At 40.6% G+C, this 19,757-nt stretch overlaps 4 protein-coding genes across 8 annotated transcripts in view; 1 reads left to right on the top strand and 3 right to left on the bottom strand.

The window, feature by feature from the left end:
• gnal2 (guanine nucleotide binding protein (G protein), alpha activating activity polypeptide, olfactory type 2) overlaps positions 1–1,379 on the bottom strand; it is a 47,074-nt gene extending 45,695 nt beyond the window's left edge. The window contains exon 1 of the mRNA XM_071491356.1: positions 625–1,379. Coding sequence (XP_071347457.1) covers positions 625–1,156 — 532 coding nt within the window. The 5' untranslated portion in view covers positions 1,157–1,379. The remainder of the gene's footprint in view (positions 1–624) is intronic.
• A 1,512-nt stretch (positions 1,380–2,891) lies between these two features.
• On the top strand, positions 2,892–14,015 carry LOC139629017 (serine/threonine-protein kinase MAK-like). Of its 5 annotated transcripts, none has more exons than XM_071491345.1 (17): positions 2,931–2,974; positions 4,448–4,548; positions 4,661–4,851; positions 6,026–6,080; positions 6,546–6,667; positions 6,823–6,917; positions 7,761–7,893; positions 8,806–8,977; positions 9,211–9,378; positions 10,016–10,336; positions 10,684–10,874; positions 10,956–11,077; positions 11,383–11,478; positions 12,049–12,123; positions 12,835–12,954; positions 13,468–13,563; positions 13,663–14,015. In XM_071491345.1, exons 3-17 carry the CDS (start codon positions 4,679–4,681, stop codon positions 13,812–13,814), a joined length of 2,091 nt encoding a protein of 696 aa, XP_071347446.1. In that variant the 5' UTR covers positions 2,931–2,974; positions 4,448–4,548; positions 4,661–4,678; the 3' UTR covers positions 13,815–14,015. The 5 variants fall into 5 exon arrangements, with proteins under 5 accessions (XP_071347447.1, XP_071347448.1, XP_071347445.1 ...); XM_071491348.1 differs by having other exon boundaries at positions 2,932–2,974; positions 4,713–4,851; XM_071491346.1 differs by lacking the exons at positions 4,448–4,548; positions 6,823–6,917 and adding an exon at positions 7,378–7,460 and having other exon boundaries at positions 2,892–2,974; positions 4,591–4,851.
• Positions 14,016–14,066: 51 nt separating this feature from the next.
• LOC139629021 (transmembrane protein 14C-like) lies at positions 14,067–15,242 on the bottom strand. The gene is made up of 4 exons (XM_071491351.1): positions 14,992–15,242; positions 14,595–14,696; positions 14,408–14,495; positions 14,067–14,305 (listed from the first exon to the last, which is right to left on the bottom strand). Exons 1-4 carry the CDS (start codon positions 15,065–15,067, stop codon positions 14,248–14,250), a joined length of 324 nt encoding a protein of 107 aa, XP_071347452.1. The 5' UTR covers positions 15,068–15,242; the 3' UTR covers positions 14,067–14,247.
• A 249-nt stretch (positions 15,243–15,491) lies between these two features.
• On the bottom strand, positions 15,492–19,593 carry pak1ip1 (PAK1 interacting protein 1). The gene is made up of 10 exons (XM_071491349.1): positions 19,266–19,593; positions 18,795–18,957; positions 18,487–18,607; positions 18,288–18,362; positions 18,141–18,193; positions 17,895–18,040; positions 17,613–17,710; positions 17,331–17,430; positions 16,853–16,982; positions 15,492–16,400 (listed from the first exon to the last, which is right to left on the bottom strand). Exons 1-10 carry the CDS (start codon positions 19,341–19,343, stop codon positions 16,294–16,296), a joined length of 1,071 nt encoding a protein of 356 aa, XP_071347450.1. The 5' UTR covers positions 19,344–19,593; the 3' UTR covers positions 15,492–16,293.
• Between the last annotated feature and the right edge of the window lie 164 nt (positions 19,594–19,757).

The raw sequence follows: 19,757 nt of genomic DNA, 5'->3' as shown, positions 1-19,757 counted from the left end.
TTCAGCAAAAACATGCCCCAATAGCAAAAAGCTGAGTAGTCTGGTATGTATTAGTACAGTAAAGCCAAATACATTATATTCTGTATAAGACTAACTATGCTGCAGTTCACTATGCTACATTATACTCTACTATATAACAGTACAGGCTCCATTTATTTGTTTATTTACTGTACTTTGCCACAGTCAGCCAAAAGGCTATTTTCCCATCTATAGTCCTAGACCATAGCTCACCAGCTGTACTAAAGGAGCACAACACCACACTGTGTATTCCTGTACTAGTTTTCATGGGAACATGGCCCAGTAGCCAAAAGCTAAGTGGCCTCTATGAACCTGTGCAACCTGGACTATTTTGACAGTCTACAGGATGCAGCCTTTGACCGGCTGATGAAAATCCTTTTGGACCTGAATGCAGCAGGGACAGCACAGCAGGCCCAGCGAGTCTAAACGTCCATCCTCATCGTTTGTCATTGACAGCCGCGGGGGGTCGTCTCCACAGCCCAGCTACAGATGTGGCAGCAGGCCTCGCCAGAGCAGTGACATAATTTCTGGAAAGGCCAGTAGGTTTTGGTTTCTAATAATAAAACACCTTCAAGTCCAACAACAGCAGAGAGGGACACAACCTACCGAGCAGCAGCAGCCGATGCGTCTGTTTATACTCCCGCTTGAGCTCCTTCAGCACCTTGTCAATACTCTTACTGACTTTCTTCGCATCCTTCTCGGCCTCCTTCTCCTCCACCAGCAATTTGTCCCAGTTTTTCTGCTTTTGGGTGCTAGTCTTTTGGAGAAGCTGTAAGCGTCGGCCGCGGTCCTTCCCTGTCCCCTTACCGCCGCCTCCACCACCGCCTCCTCCTCCTCCTCCTCCTCCTCCTCCACCACCACCACCTCCGTTTTGTATGAGCACACCGTCGGTACCGGTGTCTCCACGGCGGTGCTCCCCGGCCGGGAGCCTGGCCGGGTCCCCGGGGCGCACCGGGCCGCCGCCACCGCCGCGTAGCGACGAAGTCTCCCCGCATCCCCCGGTGTCCTCCTGGCGAGCTCCCCCGGCGCGGGTCGGCACGGCGGCGTCCGGAGGCTGGTCGGAGTCCGAGGTAGCGTTGGAGATAGACCCGCTCAGGTCCCCGAAGAGCCGGGGACGCAAACTGTAGCACAGCCCCATGTTGAAACCAATATTTGTCTGTGAATGTGATTTCTCATAAATTAAAATATCAAAAAAATCGCAGTTGCGCCACCAGCCCTAACGAGCCATGGTCACACTGGAGCTCCAGCGGCGCGATTCAAGTCCGAAACTGAGCCGAAAATGTGAATGAATTATGCTCCGACATTTGCTATATGTCATTTTGCATTTTCCCCAGTCAGCCTTCGCTTCGTAGTTGGTGGATCACCTGATCCCTGAGTGGACACTGCGGGTCCACCTTACCGTAAGTACCCGAAAGCACAAGCTGGGAGGAGAAACGCGTCATGCGCTGCGCACACAGCCAACAACCCGGCTGCACAGCTGTTAGGAGCAATGCGCGGCACGTCGTGTTTCTACAGTATGGCCATTTCGAGGATGCTGGTCATGATTTTCATTCCTCACATTTCATGCCTGCATGTCTAGGCTACTGCACGGCAGATAGTGAACCTGCTCTTTATTATTACACAACACAGCATTTCTGCTCCTGGCCCATTAAAGGTTTCTTTAAAACATTTGCTGCTGGTCTGTCAAAAAAATGAGATTCTCATTTAATTCTCACGCAAATCAGTAAAATCCTTTAACCCTTAATTCTAGTGTCCTGATGATTTAATCAGGCTCATTCACACACAGGCCTAATATCATTTGTTTATATCAGCCTTTTGATTATTGCAATTACTTCCTTATTCTATCAAGGTGATGTTTTCGAAATTCCCATTATCCAAGTGTCATTTATCAATTATCATAATGTACGGGATCACTTTTTAAAGAGAAGTTCAACAGTCTTCAACGTGTTAGACCATATCTGTGGTCTTCAAATGTGGGGTCTGGGAGGTTTTAGGGGTCCTTAGGGTGGTCCCAGAGGCTTCCCGGGAGAAGAAGGAGTTCTTTAATTTACCCCTGAATCAAACCTACAGTCTAAAATAGAAAAATATTTGGATCTCCTCACCTACACCTCTACAGTAAATCAAAACCAACAACATACTGCTTTCCAGCTGTGGATCATTTGAATGAAACATGAACTAATCAGGGTTTTAAGTGACACGTATTTAAAGGTCAGAAAAAAGTTGGGAATCTCAGGGCTATAGGAGCCAAAGTCACAGTCAGATGCAGGGATGAAAATGAACCACTAGATGGAGAACTTGTTAAACGCATGTGGAGAGATTTGAACCTCTACAAAATACCTTGTGGTAGTCACTAATAGATATTTAACAGCTATAACTCCCTTTACCATTTCAATCAAAAATTGTGCAAGTCATAATTCTTTTTTTAAATTAATCATAATTTATATGATTTTTTTCATTCCTAAATGCACCTGTCCTGTATCTCTGAGTCCTTACCGCAGCACTAGCTCCTTGGTGCAGGGGTCCAACAGCTGCCTCCCTCCTTAATGCAGAGTTTACACACTTTTAAACTTTTCTCACTGCTTACACTAGTTTCTTCAGGACTTTTCCATGTGATACAACTGGACCTTGTGTTTTTTTGTGTATTTTTCCATGTTTGTAACAAAAATAGTTACAGAGCTTTAGGGTAAAAACATAACGGATCATAAATAAATTTTATCTTATCTCTTTTTTTTTTTTTTAATTATATCTATTGTATTTTGAATATTGATATCAAAAATGTGTTTTTATAATTGCATTTCATGCACTTTATATATTAGAGTGGTTATGATTTTATTTCATTTTATTTTATTTTGGAGGTCTCCGCGTTGCCTAGGAGACAGGAGGCCGCCCTTGGAAACGGAGCAGCATCTCTCCGCGTCACTGTGTTATCTTCACCAGTCCGGAAATGTCTCCTGTGGTGCGTATGTCTTTCTTAAGTGTTGGTTATATTATGTTAGACGTGGTAAATATTTGGTAAAATTGCTTATTTGACATTGAGGATTAATGGACAGGTGGGTGAGTTTAGTTTAGCTCCAGCTCCTGTGTCAAGGCTGCTCTTAGCGGGCTTGTTTGTTTTCTGCTCAGGCTATAATCAGTTTATTTAACGATGGTTAGAAATGAAAATCAGTGGTTAGGTTGTGTAAAAGCGAATAATGGATAGATTCAGAAACAGCACTTTGGGATTTCTGACGCCTTGGTCAACATTGGTTCAACTAAAAGTTTAAAAACACTTAAAAACGTCAAATTAAAAATTCTGTATTCAGGATCTTAAAGTATAACCAGCTATAGTTTGAGCAGTTAGTCAGATCAACTGTTAGTTAATCGATGAGTTGATAGGCAGAAAATCTAATCTAGACATTTAGTTAGACATTTAATGACCATATAATGGCAGCATTTGCTGTTTTGTGTGTGTGTGTCTGTGGTTTTTTGAGTCTTGGAACTTGTGATGGAGAGTGAAGAAAAAATTTGTCACATTAATGAGTGAAAATGAGTTTGTTGCAGCCCAAGATTTTCACAACCACATAACCCAAAAGCTGCTACCCTTATTGACTTTTAACTGATCAATAAAGCATTAGCAGATGTATTAATTAATTACCATTAATAAAGCCATTGGTTATGATGTATGAACCCTTTATAAAGGATTTCTTCTTCAGAAGTGGTAAGTTTTCCTTACTACCTTCCTACACTTGCACTCTACAGTTTGACTCTGACCTACTCTTATGTCAGATATAAATACGCTGCCCCTAATCACTCAAGTCCGGCTAAAGTGTACTTTCTAGTCCTGCCCACTGTAAAATGTGGACTGACTGGATATAAAAGAAAAGCGGGAGAAATAGCTTTGTTCAAGAATGAAATCAGGGTTGATAGCACAAGTGTAATGGTCATCATTACGTGGATCTGCGTCTGAAAGAGCCCGCCTCCATCTTTCTAGCTGGAGGTGTTGGATCACATCTTTCAGCAGAGCTGAGTGGGTTGGTGTGCTCCTCCGCTACCACGTTAGTAGAATAAATTATATTACATTTGTCCAACAGATCTGCACTTGAAGCTTTATCACCAAAAACAGGCCTGGATTTAGGGAAGTTTAGTCCAGTGATCCCGGATGTTTGGCACCAAGACGTGTACTCGGAAGTGTTTTCAGGACCACGTGCTCACGTTTATGTGACCAGTGTTGGACAAAAGCAGGTAAAGCCCCCTGCTGCTGCATCAAATTCACGAATGTAGTCTTGATTTGAAAGATTACAAAATCATCACAGCTTACAAAGCACAAATGTGCCGGCCGGGTACATCTGTTTTCCATGAGGTAAAACCACATCTCCCGCTTCTCCTGTTAGTCTGTTTCCTGGCACACACTCTTAAGCTCACGTCAACTTTAATCCACTTCCCCTCGCAGTGGATCGCCCTTCCTCTGTCTGGTGTGAAGGCTTAACTTAGGATAGGCGAGACACAGTGCAACAGGCAGGATTGACACAGCGTCACTTTTCCACTCTCAAGGTAAAGGGTGACCGCTCATGTTTAATGTCTGTGTTCCTGCAGTAGAAGCCTTTGAGTAGCCTCACAGTAGCAGACGGGTAGAGCAGAGTGAAGGGCTGTTGATCTGTGGCAGGATGTTGCTGTGCTCACAATGACCAACTGTTGGACTGTGTGGGACTGTCAAGGCTCCGTGGTGAAGGAGAGGCAGGGCTCTCTGTGGACGATGAACCGCTACACCGCTCTGAAACAGCTGGGGGACGGCACCTACGGCAGCGTGCTCCTGGGCAAGAGCAATGAGACTGGGGAGCTGGTGGCCATAAAGAGGTGAGAGTAGCTCCGATGAACACGCCAGGGACAGACTCTGCTGTTTTGTCTCAAACTGTTAAGCTGATTAAACCCTGAGTGGCTGCTGCAACGTGCTTTGAGGCTCTAGACTGGGCACAAATGACTAAAAGAATAGATTATGATTGAAAATGTTGCCATTTTAAGCCAAAGGTTTTGTCTGTGTTTAAGTAAGCTCTTGAAATGACAAAGGTTTAGAATCATTTTGACGATACACATATGCAGGTTTCTTGTCAACACAATTTACATTACAGTTATTGTCGATCTATCAAAATCCCTTATTTGCTGATAGGCCACATATCTAAGAATGAGCTGTTTGAGGATTTGTCCTTGGCAAGAAATTAATAATGGATGTTTTACGAGGCTCCGCCAGGCACTGTTTGTAAATGTAAGGTTATAGTGCAAGCTGATACTACTGGTGACAGTGAAAGGAGTGAAAGTACACCACATAGTGTTAGCCCTAAGAGTATGGGAAAGGTATTATTAAAGTCTAGTAGTAAGAAAAAGAGGTCACAACAAATATAGAATATAGAATATATCAAAGTTTAGTTAGGCTGCTATTTTTTTTTTTTACCAAAATGCAGCAGTTTCAATGTGTAGCTCACATTCACTGTATTTTGTGGCTTTTTTGTTAAAATAGATATGTTATATGAGTAAAAACAGGAAAATACCAGGTCCTTGTTGCCACAGTCATCAGTAAAGCAGGTCTAGATGTTTATTGTAGCTGCACAAAGCAACAGCATCCAAACCCCACAAAAGAGGAACCTACAACATACATTTGCTGTGTATCTGATAGATACTGTGACACAGGGATGAAACACAAAATGTTCTCCTAAACCCTAAACAGTGAGCGCTCAGCGCATAGAGGTGAATTCATTTGCAGTGGTTAACATGCCTCTCCCCGTATCTTTATCATATCCATATCCTGTCGATATCCGTAATATGAAGTGTCCAATAAAGGCAAATATGAAAAAGCAAATCTGAAAAGTCTGAGGACTTTGTATTAGATAAATTCTGGCTATCAGTGTTTGTCAAACCTTGAAAATTGTTTTATTTTTATTTTAGTTTCCGACAACTGTCAGGTCCTACAGTAGAGCCACTAAGCAGGATTACTGTGTTAACAATAATATAATCAGGAAAATCTTTTTTTCAACAGGATGAAGAGGAAGTTTTATTCCTGGGATGAGTGCTTGAATCTGAGAGAAGTGAAGGTGAGAATCATGTTCATGTCCAGTCAGTAACATCAACGAGCCAACTACTTTTTTTGTTGACGTTTTAAACCACCAATGATTCAACCTGCAAAATCCACCTTTTAGTTTTGCAACATTCCTCTGGATTAAGACAAAACTTCCACCATATAGATAAAAGGTATATTCACGTATATAGATGAAGATTTTGACAGACAATTAGTGAAGGTGGCAACTTCAAAATGTCGTTTTGTCATCTTCAGCTCAGTTGCGCCCCATGATAAATGACCTTACTTGATCCATTGCACAGTGAGTGAGCAAGTTTGAAATGAAGACAATAGCCTGTACATAAAAAATACTAACAGTGGGTAGTGTGACAAATTATTTTGGCAGCTGAAACTACTGATGGCACGTAAACATGATCAGACACTACAATATGTCCGGGCATTTGAGCTAATTTACTGTTTCTCAAATACTTCATGCTATTAGTCTCTGAAGAAGCTGAACCACGCCAACGTGGTGAAACTGAAGGAAGTCATCAGGGAAAATGACTACCTCTACTTTGTCTTTGAGTACATGAAAGAAAACCTCTATCAGCTCATGAAAGAAAGGTAAGAACACACCTGACACCAAAGTTACTTGTGCATTCATACATAATTTCAGTCATGTGCACAGAGTTATTCCTGTGATGTAATCCTGCAGTGTGTTTTCATTACCATTGGGAATGTGAGAACTATGTGGGTCAGCTTGAGTCATAATGTGTCAGTCTTCGTTTTTGCAGAAACAAGTTGTTCCCTGAGTCAGTCATCAGAAACATGACATTTCAGATATTACAGGGACTGTTCTTTATTCATGAACATGGTAGGTGACTTCAGCGCGGCCTTTCAGTAGAAAGGTATAGAAGAAAAAAATACCTCTGCTGCCTTTTCTCTGCTGTAAAATGCTGTGTTATCAAACTGTCAGCACTGCCTTTGTGCGCATAATTAATTGACTAAACAGAAAACAACATATCTAAACCCAAACAGTATAGAAATGCTGGACGGTTGATAAGACATCAGGCATCACAGGATTTTCAACAACCAAAAATGACTCATTTCTCGTGTGTTTTAGTGAGAAGAGGAGGTGTGAGTGGTACCAAAGCCTAACTGAACAAAGTTTTATTTCTCAGGAAAAAAAAAGAAAAAGAAAATCAACACTGTTTTTAGTGCATGTGGGTGTTGGTGTTATTCCCACTTCAATACAGCATGATTGTTTGCAGAGTGTTTTTTTCCTTTATCCCCTCTTTCTTTTCTTTTGTCTTTTACCACTTTGCTGCTGCCAGGGAAGATAAGATGTTTTCTGAAAATGAGATAAGGAACATTCTGTTCCAGATATTGTCTGGCTTAGCATTTGTGCATAAGCACGGTAAGAGACTCCTCCTGTCTTTTCTCTGTGCTTGGCTTGACTGTGTTTTGTCAGGTTAAAGCATCTTTTTTACCCCAGAGATGTTTTAACTCTGTGTTTCCAATAAAAATAAATGTCTAAAAAGGCATAAAACTGTGATATGCATCAATAGAGAGTCGTGTCTTGGTTGCAGTATAAATGGTAGTGGTTGCAATAGTGGTAGAAGTTAGAGGCAATAAATATTGTGTTTCATAAAATAAAGCAAATCTACACAAATATCAGCAACAGCACAGTTTTATTTGACTGACTGGTGTTTTTCAGGGTATTTCCATCGTGATATGAAACCGGAGAACCTGCTCTGCATGGGCCCAGAGCTGGTTAAGATTGCTGATTTTGGACTAGCAAGAGAAATCCGCTCCCAGCCACCTTACACTGATTATGTGTCCACGAGATGGTGAGACTGACTTTCTTCTTCTACTTCTACTTCTACTTCTCTTCTCCTCCTTCTGGCTTCTACTTAATGAGATGTGAGGGATGTGTAGAATCAGACTTTTGACTCACAGTAACTGCTGCCGTTATATCACTGAGCGTGTACCTTAAAAAATAAGAAAAGATTTTATTGATTTGGAAATTAACATGAATCTACTACCTCTAAAACTCATAAATTCATGTTAATCTTTCTGTTGATAATACAGTATAGTTTGTCATACTATCTGTAATATGATTTGTGATTTTTCACCATTGATGTGACAGAAATGACAAATTTATTCATGCATTCACTTAATTAGTAAGAATATTTACATGTCCACATTTTTTTATTTCGTAAAACGCATTTTGTTACTTTCCTGGTTTCGTCATTTGTGGTGTTTACAACATTTTAAAATTTGGTTTTTAAAGATTCAATAGTAACATCTTATTCCAGACATACTGCATAATTCAACCCACAAGAAAGTAGTGCTATGCTAAGAAGTCTGAGGATTATTCAGCATAGCGGGGACAGAGATTCTGGAAAGACTTGCAGCTGTTGTTGAATTTTTTGATGTAATATTTTAAAAGTTTAAAAGTGAGCGTACAGAAATCTGTCTTGAATATTTTAAAACCAGGGCAAATAATAATAAAGGAACTGGCCCTTTAATAACCAACAAACATATCTAGCATTAAGTGCTACTAAGTGACACAAACATTTAGTGTGTATAAGATAAGATAAAGTTAATGATCCTTATCATGAAATGTAGATAACTGACCAACGTATAGTTTTGAAATATGGCAGGAGAAGTAGAACATTGGCAGATAAACATGAACAAGAGTAGAGTTAAATCTCTACATGCACATGTTCCTTAAACATCGCACCGTGTTGTTGTGCCAGGTACCGAGCCCCAGAGGTTCTGCTCAAGTCCAGCTCCTACAGCTCACCCATCGACATCTGGGCCATGGGCTGCATCATGGCAGAGCTCTACACTCTCAGACCCCTGTTCCCCGGCAACAGCGAGGTGGACGAGATCTTCAAGATCTGTCAGGTGCTGGGAACACTGAAGAAGGTGAGCCATCACAACAGGTGTCATATGTGTTGCCTCTGCCGTGACGGTGGCTGCAACCAAACTCAATTTATCACCTCCATGTATATTTCTTAGACTATGGTGACGCTCGCTGTTGTTGGACGTTTTGATGCTTTTTTGTGTATTTGATACTGTCATGAATTCACACACATACGACTGCACACAAACTCACAGATTACCTGTTTGTTGCGTCTTCCTGATCCTTGCTACGTCAGTCGGACTGGCCTGAGGGCTACAACCTGGCCATGTCGATGAACTTCCGCTTCCCAAAGTGTGTCCCCACCAGCCTCAGATCCCTGATCCCCAACGCCAGCTACGAGGCCATCACGCTGATGAACGACATGCTGCAGTGGGATCCTGAGAAAAGACCAAGTGCTGCTCAGGTACTTGAGGTTTAATACAAAGATTAGAGTGAAGACAACCGACTCATGTTGAGGTGTGTTTGCAAAGTAACACAAGTCCTTCAGTGGATCCTTTTATCCCAAGCACCTTTGAGTACATTGTTGAGTGCACTTATTTTTAGCATTTGAGGCCCAAGTGGGCGTCAATCAGATTACCCTGGCTGATTCTGTAATGCCAGATTGACATGTAGATGTACTGAGGCAGTGCACATCCACTGACTTCATTCAAAGTGTGAAACAGAAAAGTTTTAACTACAAGTGAAGCTTGAAAATATCAAAGTAGAACAGTGCTCTATGTTGTTTGTGCTGTTCCTCATATTCATGATTAACAGCCTTCTCACTGTGAGAAATGTGCAGTGGAAGCTGGTCTCATTCATTCTTTAAAAGATCATGCATAATGTTCTATGTCTTACAGACTCGAATCCTTTGCCTAATTTCTTTGTTCTTGTCTACTCTTTTATTTCAGTGCATCTCATTTTTTAAAATTTGGTCAATTATATGTAATATGTTGATTCGTGCCACGTTGCACGCTTCTCATTTGTGGAAAGAGGTTTGAACTTGAGCTAAAAAGATGTAAGTGAACATATTTTTCCTTTGGTTTGTCTCATTTGTGTTCCAGGCTCTGCGGTATCCATACTTTCACGTCGGCCAGGTGCTCGGTGCACCTTTGAAGTACGCAGAGCAGCACAAGGCCCAGGCAAAGACGTCTGAGGCAGCTACAGAACCAAAGCACCTGCCCCTCTGTAAGACAAGCCTGGAGTCCAGCGAGCCGAGTAAGACCCAGGCAGAGCCACAGACCTCCACCCAATCTCCACACCAGCCTCTGCAGGAGATCGCTCTTCCTCAGGACCACATGGAGCCAAGCACACAACAAGCAACAGTGGGGCAGCAGGAACCGCTCAGCCTGGTGAAGAACAGGCAACCGATGAGCTGGCACACTGTAGGTATCACTCAGCTACAGCTTCTCAGCTTCTTTGCCTTGTAGAACAGTTTTACACCTTGAATGTTCATATCAAAGCCAACCATACAAAGACCTTAAAATTATAGCTTTCCCATTAATGCTGTGAAACTCGTTCAGTTTTATTTATTTTATTTTTTATAAAGAGAATTGTCACAGATTTGTCTTTACAGCTTTGGTAATGATTTGAATTGAAACATTTTTTTTTTGGAGGGAAGATCTGTTGTTTTAGAAAGACAATGGCAGATAAATGTTCATTACTGATACTGATTAGTTTTAACATCCGCAAGAATTATAAAAAGTCCTCTCTCCACTACTCTCTGCTTCAGCGAGCAGCAGCTACTGGAGCAGAGAACGCTGTATCCAGAGTCAGGACCGGACGTAGACGATGGGGTCAGACGTCTTTCAAGTCAGTCGACAGCTGGGACGATGGTGACGACACAGACGCTGGAGCCTCCATCTCCAAAAAACCCACCATCAGCTCTGTCAAAGACAGGACACTGGATGGGCACAGCAGTCGGTTAGAGATCTTCATTTTCATGTAAAATCCTCTTCATCATTTGTTTTGGAAAAAATATAATAATACATTTTTTTTGTCCAGATTTCCAGAGTCAAAGAACAATACAGTAGCAAAGTTACAGAGCAACTCCAGGCTAAACAGAACTGACTCCACCACCTTGTCTGCCAAACAGCACTACCTCCGCCAGTCCAGATATCTGCCAGGTGAGAAAAGTGATCTTCTGCAGTCTAGTGGTAGACTGGAGGACAGAAGCTTGAGTACAACTGAAAAAACCTGTCTTATCACATATTACTTATGTGGGATCAAAAAGTGGCATCTCAGACCAAAAATGATGGGAATTTTCAAAAATGGTATATCATAGATTCTTTGGATGTTCTATACTTTTCCATATACTGCAATACTCAATCGAAATAGCACATGTCAGAGTTTCATCAGATGTGGGTTGTTTGAAGTGTTGCATGTGGGCTCAGGTACAGTGAGTTCACTCTGACCCGTCTCTCCTTTTCAGGCATAAATCCAAAAAGCAACTCCTCAGTAAGAAGCCAGGCGGCCGGCAGAAACCTGTGGGCCAGAGGACAGGGCCTGGAGTTCCCTCTTAATAAAGGTAAGAAAGAGTCGAAGATGAGTGTAGAAATGATCTTATGTTGACTAGGATGCAATGTCAATGAGGAAATAAACTTCTGGAGTCACCTGGCAAAGGCTCCAAAGAAACTACTTTCCATTGTGTTTTTTTCTTGGCTGAAAACTCTCCTACACATACAGTATTTTGTTGTGCCTGTCCTATGAAATCCTGTATGTTGATCTGTATTCTTTCACTCAAACCATGGCTCTGTATTTGAATTGCAAAATAATACAGAATTATACAAAGGATTCACTTTGTAATCAAAGTTGACAGTCAAATGATTTATCGGAGAAAACATTTTTGACTCTTTATGGTGTTAATTTGTGACCCTGGTGTGAATTTTCTGATTGTTCTGACTATGTACAAACTTTTCCCACCTGACACTCCAAACAGTTTAAAGATTATTGTTTTAATTATTTGAAAAGTTATTTCATATACAGATTATTAAGGAATGTCCTCATGTGAGGAATTCTGGTTTAACAAAGTTAGAAAATGCCTCCAACAATCCACTCAACCCTCCTCTTCTCTTTCTCTGTTGTGATGTGGTTCTAGAAGCTGGTCTTCCTAAACTACGAGACAGACAGTCTCTAAAGGAAAGGACCCCGGAGGATCTCGATCTTTCCAAAGGTATCACTCAAATTCACCTGCAAATGCAAGAGGCAGTGGTAGATTTACCCAAGTACTGTATGAGTGCAGTTTTAAGGTACTTGAATTTTACTTTTTGTTACTTTACACTTCCACACCACTACATTTCTGAAGGAAATAGTTTTACTTTTTACATTTATCTGACAGCTAAAGTTATTAGTTACTTTGAAAGTAAGGATTTTACACACAGCAAAACTTATAATCAGCTTGTGAAATATGATGCATTATTATTGATGAAACTACCAAACAGTATGTGAATTTGTTCATAAGTAATTAATATTAGCTTACAAACAAATGAAGTCATCAGTAAGAATATGATAGATATAATAATAAAATTAAATTGATAGTTTAAGTATATGTTTCTGATAATATTTCTCTGCTTTTACTTAAGATTTTGAGGGTCACTTGTAATTGAATATTTTAATTTATTTAAGAAAAGGACCTGAATACTTATCCTACCACTGGAAAGATGTGTGGTTCGTAGGATTAGATGTGATATGTGTGATGTAGTATTTTATTAATAGTATTAATGCTCATTAAAAAAAAACACAAATGTTGCTTGGGATTCATGTGGACAACAACACAGTTCAAACTAGAGCCTGTGTCTTAATAGTAAAGCTTCTGAAAATATCTCTAAGTAATCACATTGGAGTTAAGAACATCAACAGTGATCGATTTCTTTGTCCTTTCCAGACTCCTTCATGAGCAACACCAACAATCCAGCCAAGACGTATATATCAGCTTGTCCGAAGCCCGAAACAGGAGCAGCCCGACACAGGATCACACTGGCCCCGATTGAAGGCGCCTCTGCTAGTGAGTCACAACAGACAGCTTCTCATTGGTCGAGTCAGACAAACTGAAATTGGTTCAGTGTTGCTCTGGATCAATCAGGCCTGAGTTAGACAGTACGGGGAAATAATTCTTCAGGTTTGAAGTTGCAGTTTGTTCAAGTGTAACTTTGTGAAGTGTCCTTGTGATCAAGTGGTTTAGGATACAAACCATGTAACTGTATCATTCCTGGTTCAATTCTGGCTAAGAACCATTGTTACATGTAATTAGCCCATAGCTCTATACATTCATGCTACCAAAGAAATGAAAAAACGGAAGGAAGGAAAACATGTTTGACTTTCTCTTTCACCGTACTATAGCAAAGCGCCCCCTGGAGTTGGAAAAGAATCAGTATTTTTCCTTAAAGACAAAAGAGTCTGAGAAGACTGTTACTGATTCAGGAGCTTTCAATAATTACTACTATCAGAACATGATCTAATGATTTTGTCTTGTTTTTAACTGAACTTTTACTTTCTTTTTCTTTTGGGAATCTTTTAGTTGACCTGTCCTTAGCTGCTGATCTACGAATTGACTCTAAAGTCAAAACGTGTAAGAACAAAATCTCTGCAAATAAACTGGCACCGTCAAACGAAGGTAAACATATCATCATTATGAGCACAAGAAATGCAGCTTCACGTTGCTTTCTCATTCTCGCCTAAACACACCTTTCCTTCACTATCACGCTGATTTCAGAGTATGAAGGATGGAGGAGCAGATCTCTGCATCCTCAGATCCCTGGATCAAGCACCAGCTCTTTGGTGAAGAAAACCTTCCCACAGAGCACAAACATCCAGCCGGTGCACGGACGAGTCAACTGGACCGCCAAATACGGAGGTCACCGGTAGCACAGCAGGTCCCTCTGCTCCACCAGGGACCCCCACTGCACTTCTACCAGGAAACACAGACTTCAGACCAGACGGGCTGCCAACAGTGTGCAGCAACATTTCTTACTAACACGATATCAAATATTGTTCAGTGTTGTCATGACTTCTACCATCAGTATTTGTTAAATAATAGAAAATGAAATAAAGTAGTTATTTTTTGTATTTAAGTAAGTGAGTGTATTATTTTCAAAGACAGACACTTTTTTTCAAATGTCAGAAAATTGAAAATTCTCTTTTATTAGTTTTGATGTCTAAGGATATTTTCCTATTAAATCAGGTTTAAAAATAATCGTTTTTACAGAAGACCATGATACAAAACTACACAGAGGGGAATGTTAGATTATTCAAGTTCAAAATATTTACAGACACCCAGATAATTAACATTTAAGTACTTTCAAGATTTGCGTGGCCTCTTCATCATCCCAGTTATGATCTTCGCCAGCATCAGTCCACTGAAAAGAGTCGACAACATTTATATCAGGACATGGTTGAAAAGAGATTCTCGAGTTATTAAAAGTGAGGGATTTAAAATGTGGAATAATGTTTTTTCTTACCTGGCTAAAGTCATTAAACCCGCTGGCATGAACTTCCAGGAGTTGAGAAATCTCAGACCCATCACTACAGTCAGAGTTCCTGAGGTTCCTGCATTTCCACAGTGGAGGGAGACAGTTGTTGTCGTGTGTGTGTGTGTGTGAAAGCTGCACTTGGACTGTCACAGTTGAACAAACCACAGCTGCTCACCTAGAGAGAGCCAGACATTCTTGGGATTTTGAGATGCCAGATAAGCACCGACCGCAGCCAACAGGCCGAACAGGAGCCCTGCTGCCAGAGAGGTGACGCTGCCTGTGGAGCAAACACACAAGCTTTTATTTTTAAGTGAAGCGTTGAATTAAGTTTAATGGACTGTCTTTTTATAAACCCTCCACTTTTACCTTAAAATCTGACTATCTGCCTTGTACACATGGTTGCCTGGAGTCTGTGGTGCTTCAGATATTTTGTCCAGCACATTTCTATCAGAGGTTAGCCAGAAACTGAGATCTCCTGCTGCATTAGTTTTAGTTAGAAAAACTTAATGAACATACTTACACCAAAAGTTATATCAGAGTTACATATCAAACTGTCAGTGTGTCCTCCTTACCTGCTTTCAGATACCCAGTGATTCCTCCTGCTGACACCAGAGCAGCATAGCTGAAGCCAGCCCAGTCCACAGCCATGTCCAGGTGGACCTGCAGCTGTTGGCCTGGGGAGAGTCTGTCAGGTCCTGGCTGAAGTTTCACTGTCGAGAAATATGCTCGAAATATGAATCACCCTCTTTTAAATGAAGTCTAGGATCAAACCTGAATTTCCAAACTTCCTGGACGTTTACACTTCCGGAGTCATGTGAGAGAATTTCAAAATAAAAGAATGCTCGGCAGGATATATATATACAAACTTTATGTAACCTTTTTTAATCCCAATAATCAATGGATAAATCTGTTTCGTTATAATGTTCCGTGTGTTAGAGAGGCACTGATTTAAGTTTGTTAGACTTTGTCCACCCCATTTCTATCAGAGTAGGCTAAATAACAGACAGGCCTCTGAATAATGCGACTGCACCACTAACTATATTCACCAAAATTATTACAGTTGAAACTCCTCTCTTCAAAAGTTTGAACATTTTTATTGCAGGATTGTATTATGAGACTGCATTAGTTTTAGCTAGGTGTTCCTAATAAACTGACTTAGTGAATATATTTTTAGCAGAGTAAGGACATTTTCTAAAGAATAGCATCAGCAGAGAGCATCTGCGTCATCATCTACTCATGGCAACCATTAGCAAATGTATGCTGGACTATGAAGTGAAAATGAAGATATAAAACAATGAAAACATTCGTGGAACCAATTATGCAGTGATGGTGGTTGGACAAGAGACCAGGCCTGGACCTGAGGTGAAGCTGCAGAAGAAGCCAGCCAGGCCAGCCACTGTAGCTTCACCTAAACAAACACAATGCAGATGTGGGACTGACTGACTATGTATTCTTTGCATGGATGAAAGTAGAAGTAAAAGCAGCTTAAAAGTATGTTTGGCCAGTTTAAAGGTAAATTAGGTCGGGGCTACAGATTGGTGACACCTCTCATCAGGCCAAGCAGATTTTAACAGACAGCCACACAGGAAAGCTCACTCAGGTCAAAGAGTTTGGGCACATTTAACTCAGTACTGATAACTAATAAATAAATGGATTATAAAACATATTTATTGTTGCTCATCTCATTTTCCACCATTTTTTTCTGCTTTTCGGTTTTGACATCAAAAATATTTAATCACAAAAATACAGTCAGAACTTGAAAACTGTCAAACTGGGCTTTATCACTTCACAACATGTAAAGGCATGTTTGAAAATCCAGATTTAAAACAGTGCATAGAAAGATCTTTAAAAAGATTTTTTGTTGCTGCCCATTTTTATTTTCCACTGTCCTTTTTCTTCTTTTTGGGTTTGCTCTCATCTTCTAGAATGACTTCTTCTGCGATTCGGACTTTCTTGGTCTTTGAAAGTTCTCGAGCAAGTTCTATGGACAGACAAAAAAAACAGATGGTTGGTGTTAACAGGACACAAAAAATAGTATGTGAAATCTTGAAGCTTTGTAATTATTTAGAGGAAGATAGTTAAACAACATGTTTTCTTTAGAAACATCCTTCTTCGGAGCTTGGAAGTTTTCCAGTACAGCCAGTTTTCCCACTGCGCACTGTAAACATCTTGGGGTTATTGCTACTCTAGCTTCATGCTGCTTTGACTGTAAATACAGACTGCTGCCAAGTGGAGACGTGTTCGGCTTGGTATAAAGGTTAAGATCTTTTCTGCAGCCAATTGACCCTCATTTCACTCTTCTTTCCAGTAAGTCACTCAGCAAAAAAAGACCATAATCAGTGTCCTCACTACACCAGCTCTTATCCATCACTAGTGTCTCTTTCCAAACATGATAATAGAGTGAAATGAAAGTCAGTGTTTGCAGGATGTCACCTTCAGATGTTGTCGCCTCAGCTGCTGGTTCCTCAGCTTTCTGCTGCACTGATGAAGGTTTCCACACAGCGAGGCACGTCAGCCGGGCTGTTGTGTTCACTTCCCCAAGGAGGGTGGGAGGCTCCAGCTCCTGTTGGAGAGCAACGATACATCAGCAGATAATCAGCAGCTCAGCAGGTAACAACACTGTAATCTTGCTAGTCTTTGTCTATGTAACTTTATTCGTGTTTTATTGTGTCTGACATTTTACTACTTATCTGATTAAATCTAAACACATCAATCTGACTGTAGTCATTATTGCTGTTAAAGAACTTTATTACTCTATGTATTACAAAGTAGATACATATTATGTCAATAGGTCATGACCCTCAAGGAAATTTTTTAAACGTCGCTAAAAATGTAAATGTTTTAGAAATTTAGTTAAAGTTACAAGTAAATCTTTTCTACTCATATGTTCAAAGCTACATCAGAGACTCGCCTCTTTCAGATGGAGCTTCCACATTTTGATGAATCCGTCATTTGAAGCCGTCACCATCACGCAGTAATCCTCCATAATGAAACTGTCGACTGCTTTCACCCTAATATCACAAAAAGATAGCTGTTATGTTTTAATTTCTACCAATGAAACATAAATACATTTCACTACATTTGATTTAAAATTCCGTGTTTTCTCTGCTCATCATCAGAAATATGTTTAATGTTTTAATTGAAATACATTGGAACTGTGAAGTAAAAAAAAAAAAAACAACTTTGAAATTACCTGGTTTCATGAGCTTTGAACTCACACACCCATTCCTGTTTGCCCATGTCACATAACCTCACAACTTCATCGTCTCCTGCAACGGCCAGGATGGAGTTCTTTAAAAAGAAAATATATATATTCCAACATACATTTAAATTTACAGGTGGGATGTTGTTATTCTAAATTAATTACTGTTATCTTTTGGTGGGATTACTACACAAATACAAATTATCACTTAAAAATGTCATTATTTGTGCAAGTTTCTCCAAAAAAAGTGTGAGTAATAGACGAAGAACTTACATTTACAAACTTAATAGACGAGATCCTTTTGGGGTTTGTAATTGTTCCTGTCACTAAAGCTGTCTCCAGCTCGTAGATGTTCACCTTGTCATTTGCCACCACCACATATTTATTCCCGTCTGGAGACCATCTAACTATATGTGCATCTGTTAAAAGTGAGGAGAGAAAAAAAAAAAATCGGGTCATTTAAAATATACAAATATCTCTGAAGAGCAGTCAGTTCGTTAACTTCACAATGAAACTTACTCTGTTTTATGTTTTTGATGAAGGCTGATCTTCCATCGATTAGATTCCACGTTCTAAAAGGATAAAAAAGATGCATCAGTCACTTCTGATTCCCTGTTAAATGAAACACCTGCCTGAATGACTGTGGAGCGCAGCTGTGGGTTTTACCTGAGAGTCTTGTCTGTCCCCACTGAAAGCGCAAGTTTCCCAGAAGGATGGACGGACATCGACGTGACGTGGCCTCTGAAGAAAGCAAGAGAATGAGGCTGGTTACTCCGACTTGTCCACATCCCAGAAAATACGAGACGGCAATCACGCAAACACAACCATCTGAGCGCTTCTGCGGCACCTCTATGTGTGAACGTACTTGTGAGCTTTGATGGACTTGAGGCACTCCCACTTCTTGGTGCTCCACACGCACAGGAGCCCGTCCTCTCCTCCGCTCAGTAAATGCGACGATCCGTAAAACTCCAGGCAGGTGATGGTGCCTGTGCGGTTACAGGGAGGTTTAAGTCAGATGATGTCAGGAATAATATAGCTTTTTTTTTTTTTTCAAGTGAAGAAAAAAAAAATTATATGTAAGGGTTTAAAAAGAGATTACATTTTTTTGTCACTCTCTTCAATTGAGAGGGCTGCCTCTGTATATTAAACATAAGATCTACTTGAGATACCCACCGTCATGATGCAGTAAAGCACCGTGCTCGGTCCTCTTCTTCATGTCGTACAGCTGAATGGTCTCATCTTTGCTTCCTGTGACAACAAACCTCTCACTGGCTGCCACAGCTGATATGGATGCTGTGTGGGCGTGATGTGTGAAGTCTGCCTTGGCTGTCCACTCCTGCATGACACATAAAAACATGAGGGGACTGGGAAATCATCTAAATACTGAAAGTAGGAGAAAATGTTTATAAAACAGTTTATAAAAAGGTTTTAGAGGGTAAAATCAGCAAATACATTAAAACCAACATAGTCTTCCATCATGCTCCAAACATTAAACCCTTCCTCACAGTATTACTCACAGGTTATTGCTGTGTAGCACTGCACATCAGATCCAATGACAGCTCAGTTTAGTTTGTAGGTGCCAGAGAACAGAAAACACAATGCGGACCAGTCTTGGACACTACAACACAACAGACCTCAACTTACCTCTTCATCTGTTTTCACTCGGTAACCGAAGGCAATCTGCTCGTAGCTCCCAGCAATCAGCTCCAGTACAGCCGCCATGCTGCCACTCACAGCTGCAGCGGGCTAGGCTAGCCAGTTAGCCTTCTTCAAACACTACGCTTTTTTTTGGGTCTAAATGTGTCGCTTTTTTTCAGCGACAGCTAATTTACGTCCAAACAGAGACCTGAGAGACAAACTCTGAGGAAATAAACAACGTAAGCGGCGTGGTGAAGGTCTTTAATCAATACATGTGAGGCTGGTGTCGCTACACTCACACCCAAACCCAAAACAACGTGTGCAGCTGTTGCGCATGCGCAGAGGTATACTTCGGTTCATCTGGTAAAGTGTGGTTTTCAAAATAAAAGCCGGTGTTGTGAAACAAGTGCGCTGCAGGTTTTTTTTTTTTTTTTACCTGACAGATTGCATTGATTTCCATACATGATGTACAGCTTTCCAAATTTATTTCTAGTCTAA

Source organism: Trachinotus anak, unplaced genomic scaffold, assembly GCF_046630095.1.
Source record: "Trachinotus anak isolate AG129_WGS33_773 ecotype Australia unplaced genomic scaffold, CSIRO_AGI_Tana_v1 ptg000012l, whole genome shotgun sequence".
Classification (NCBI taxonomy): Eukaryota; Metazoa; Chordata; class Actinopteri; order Carangiformes; family Carangidae; genus Trachinotus; species Trachinotus anak.
The sequence above is the reverse complement of the archived record's forward strand: the minus strand, read 5'-3'. Positions and strand labels throughout refer to the sequence as shown.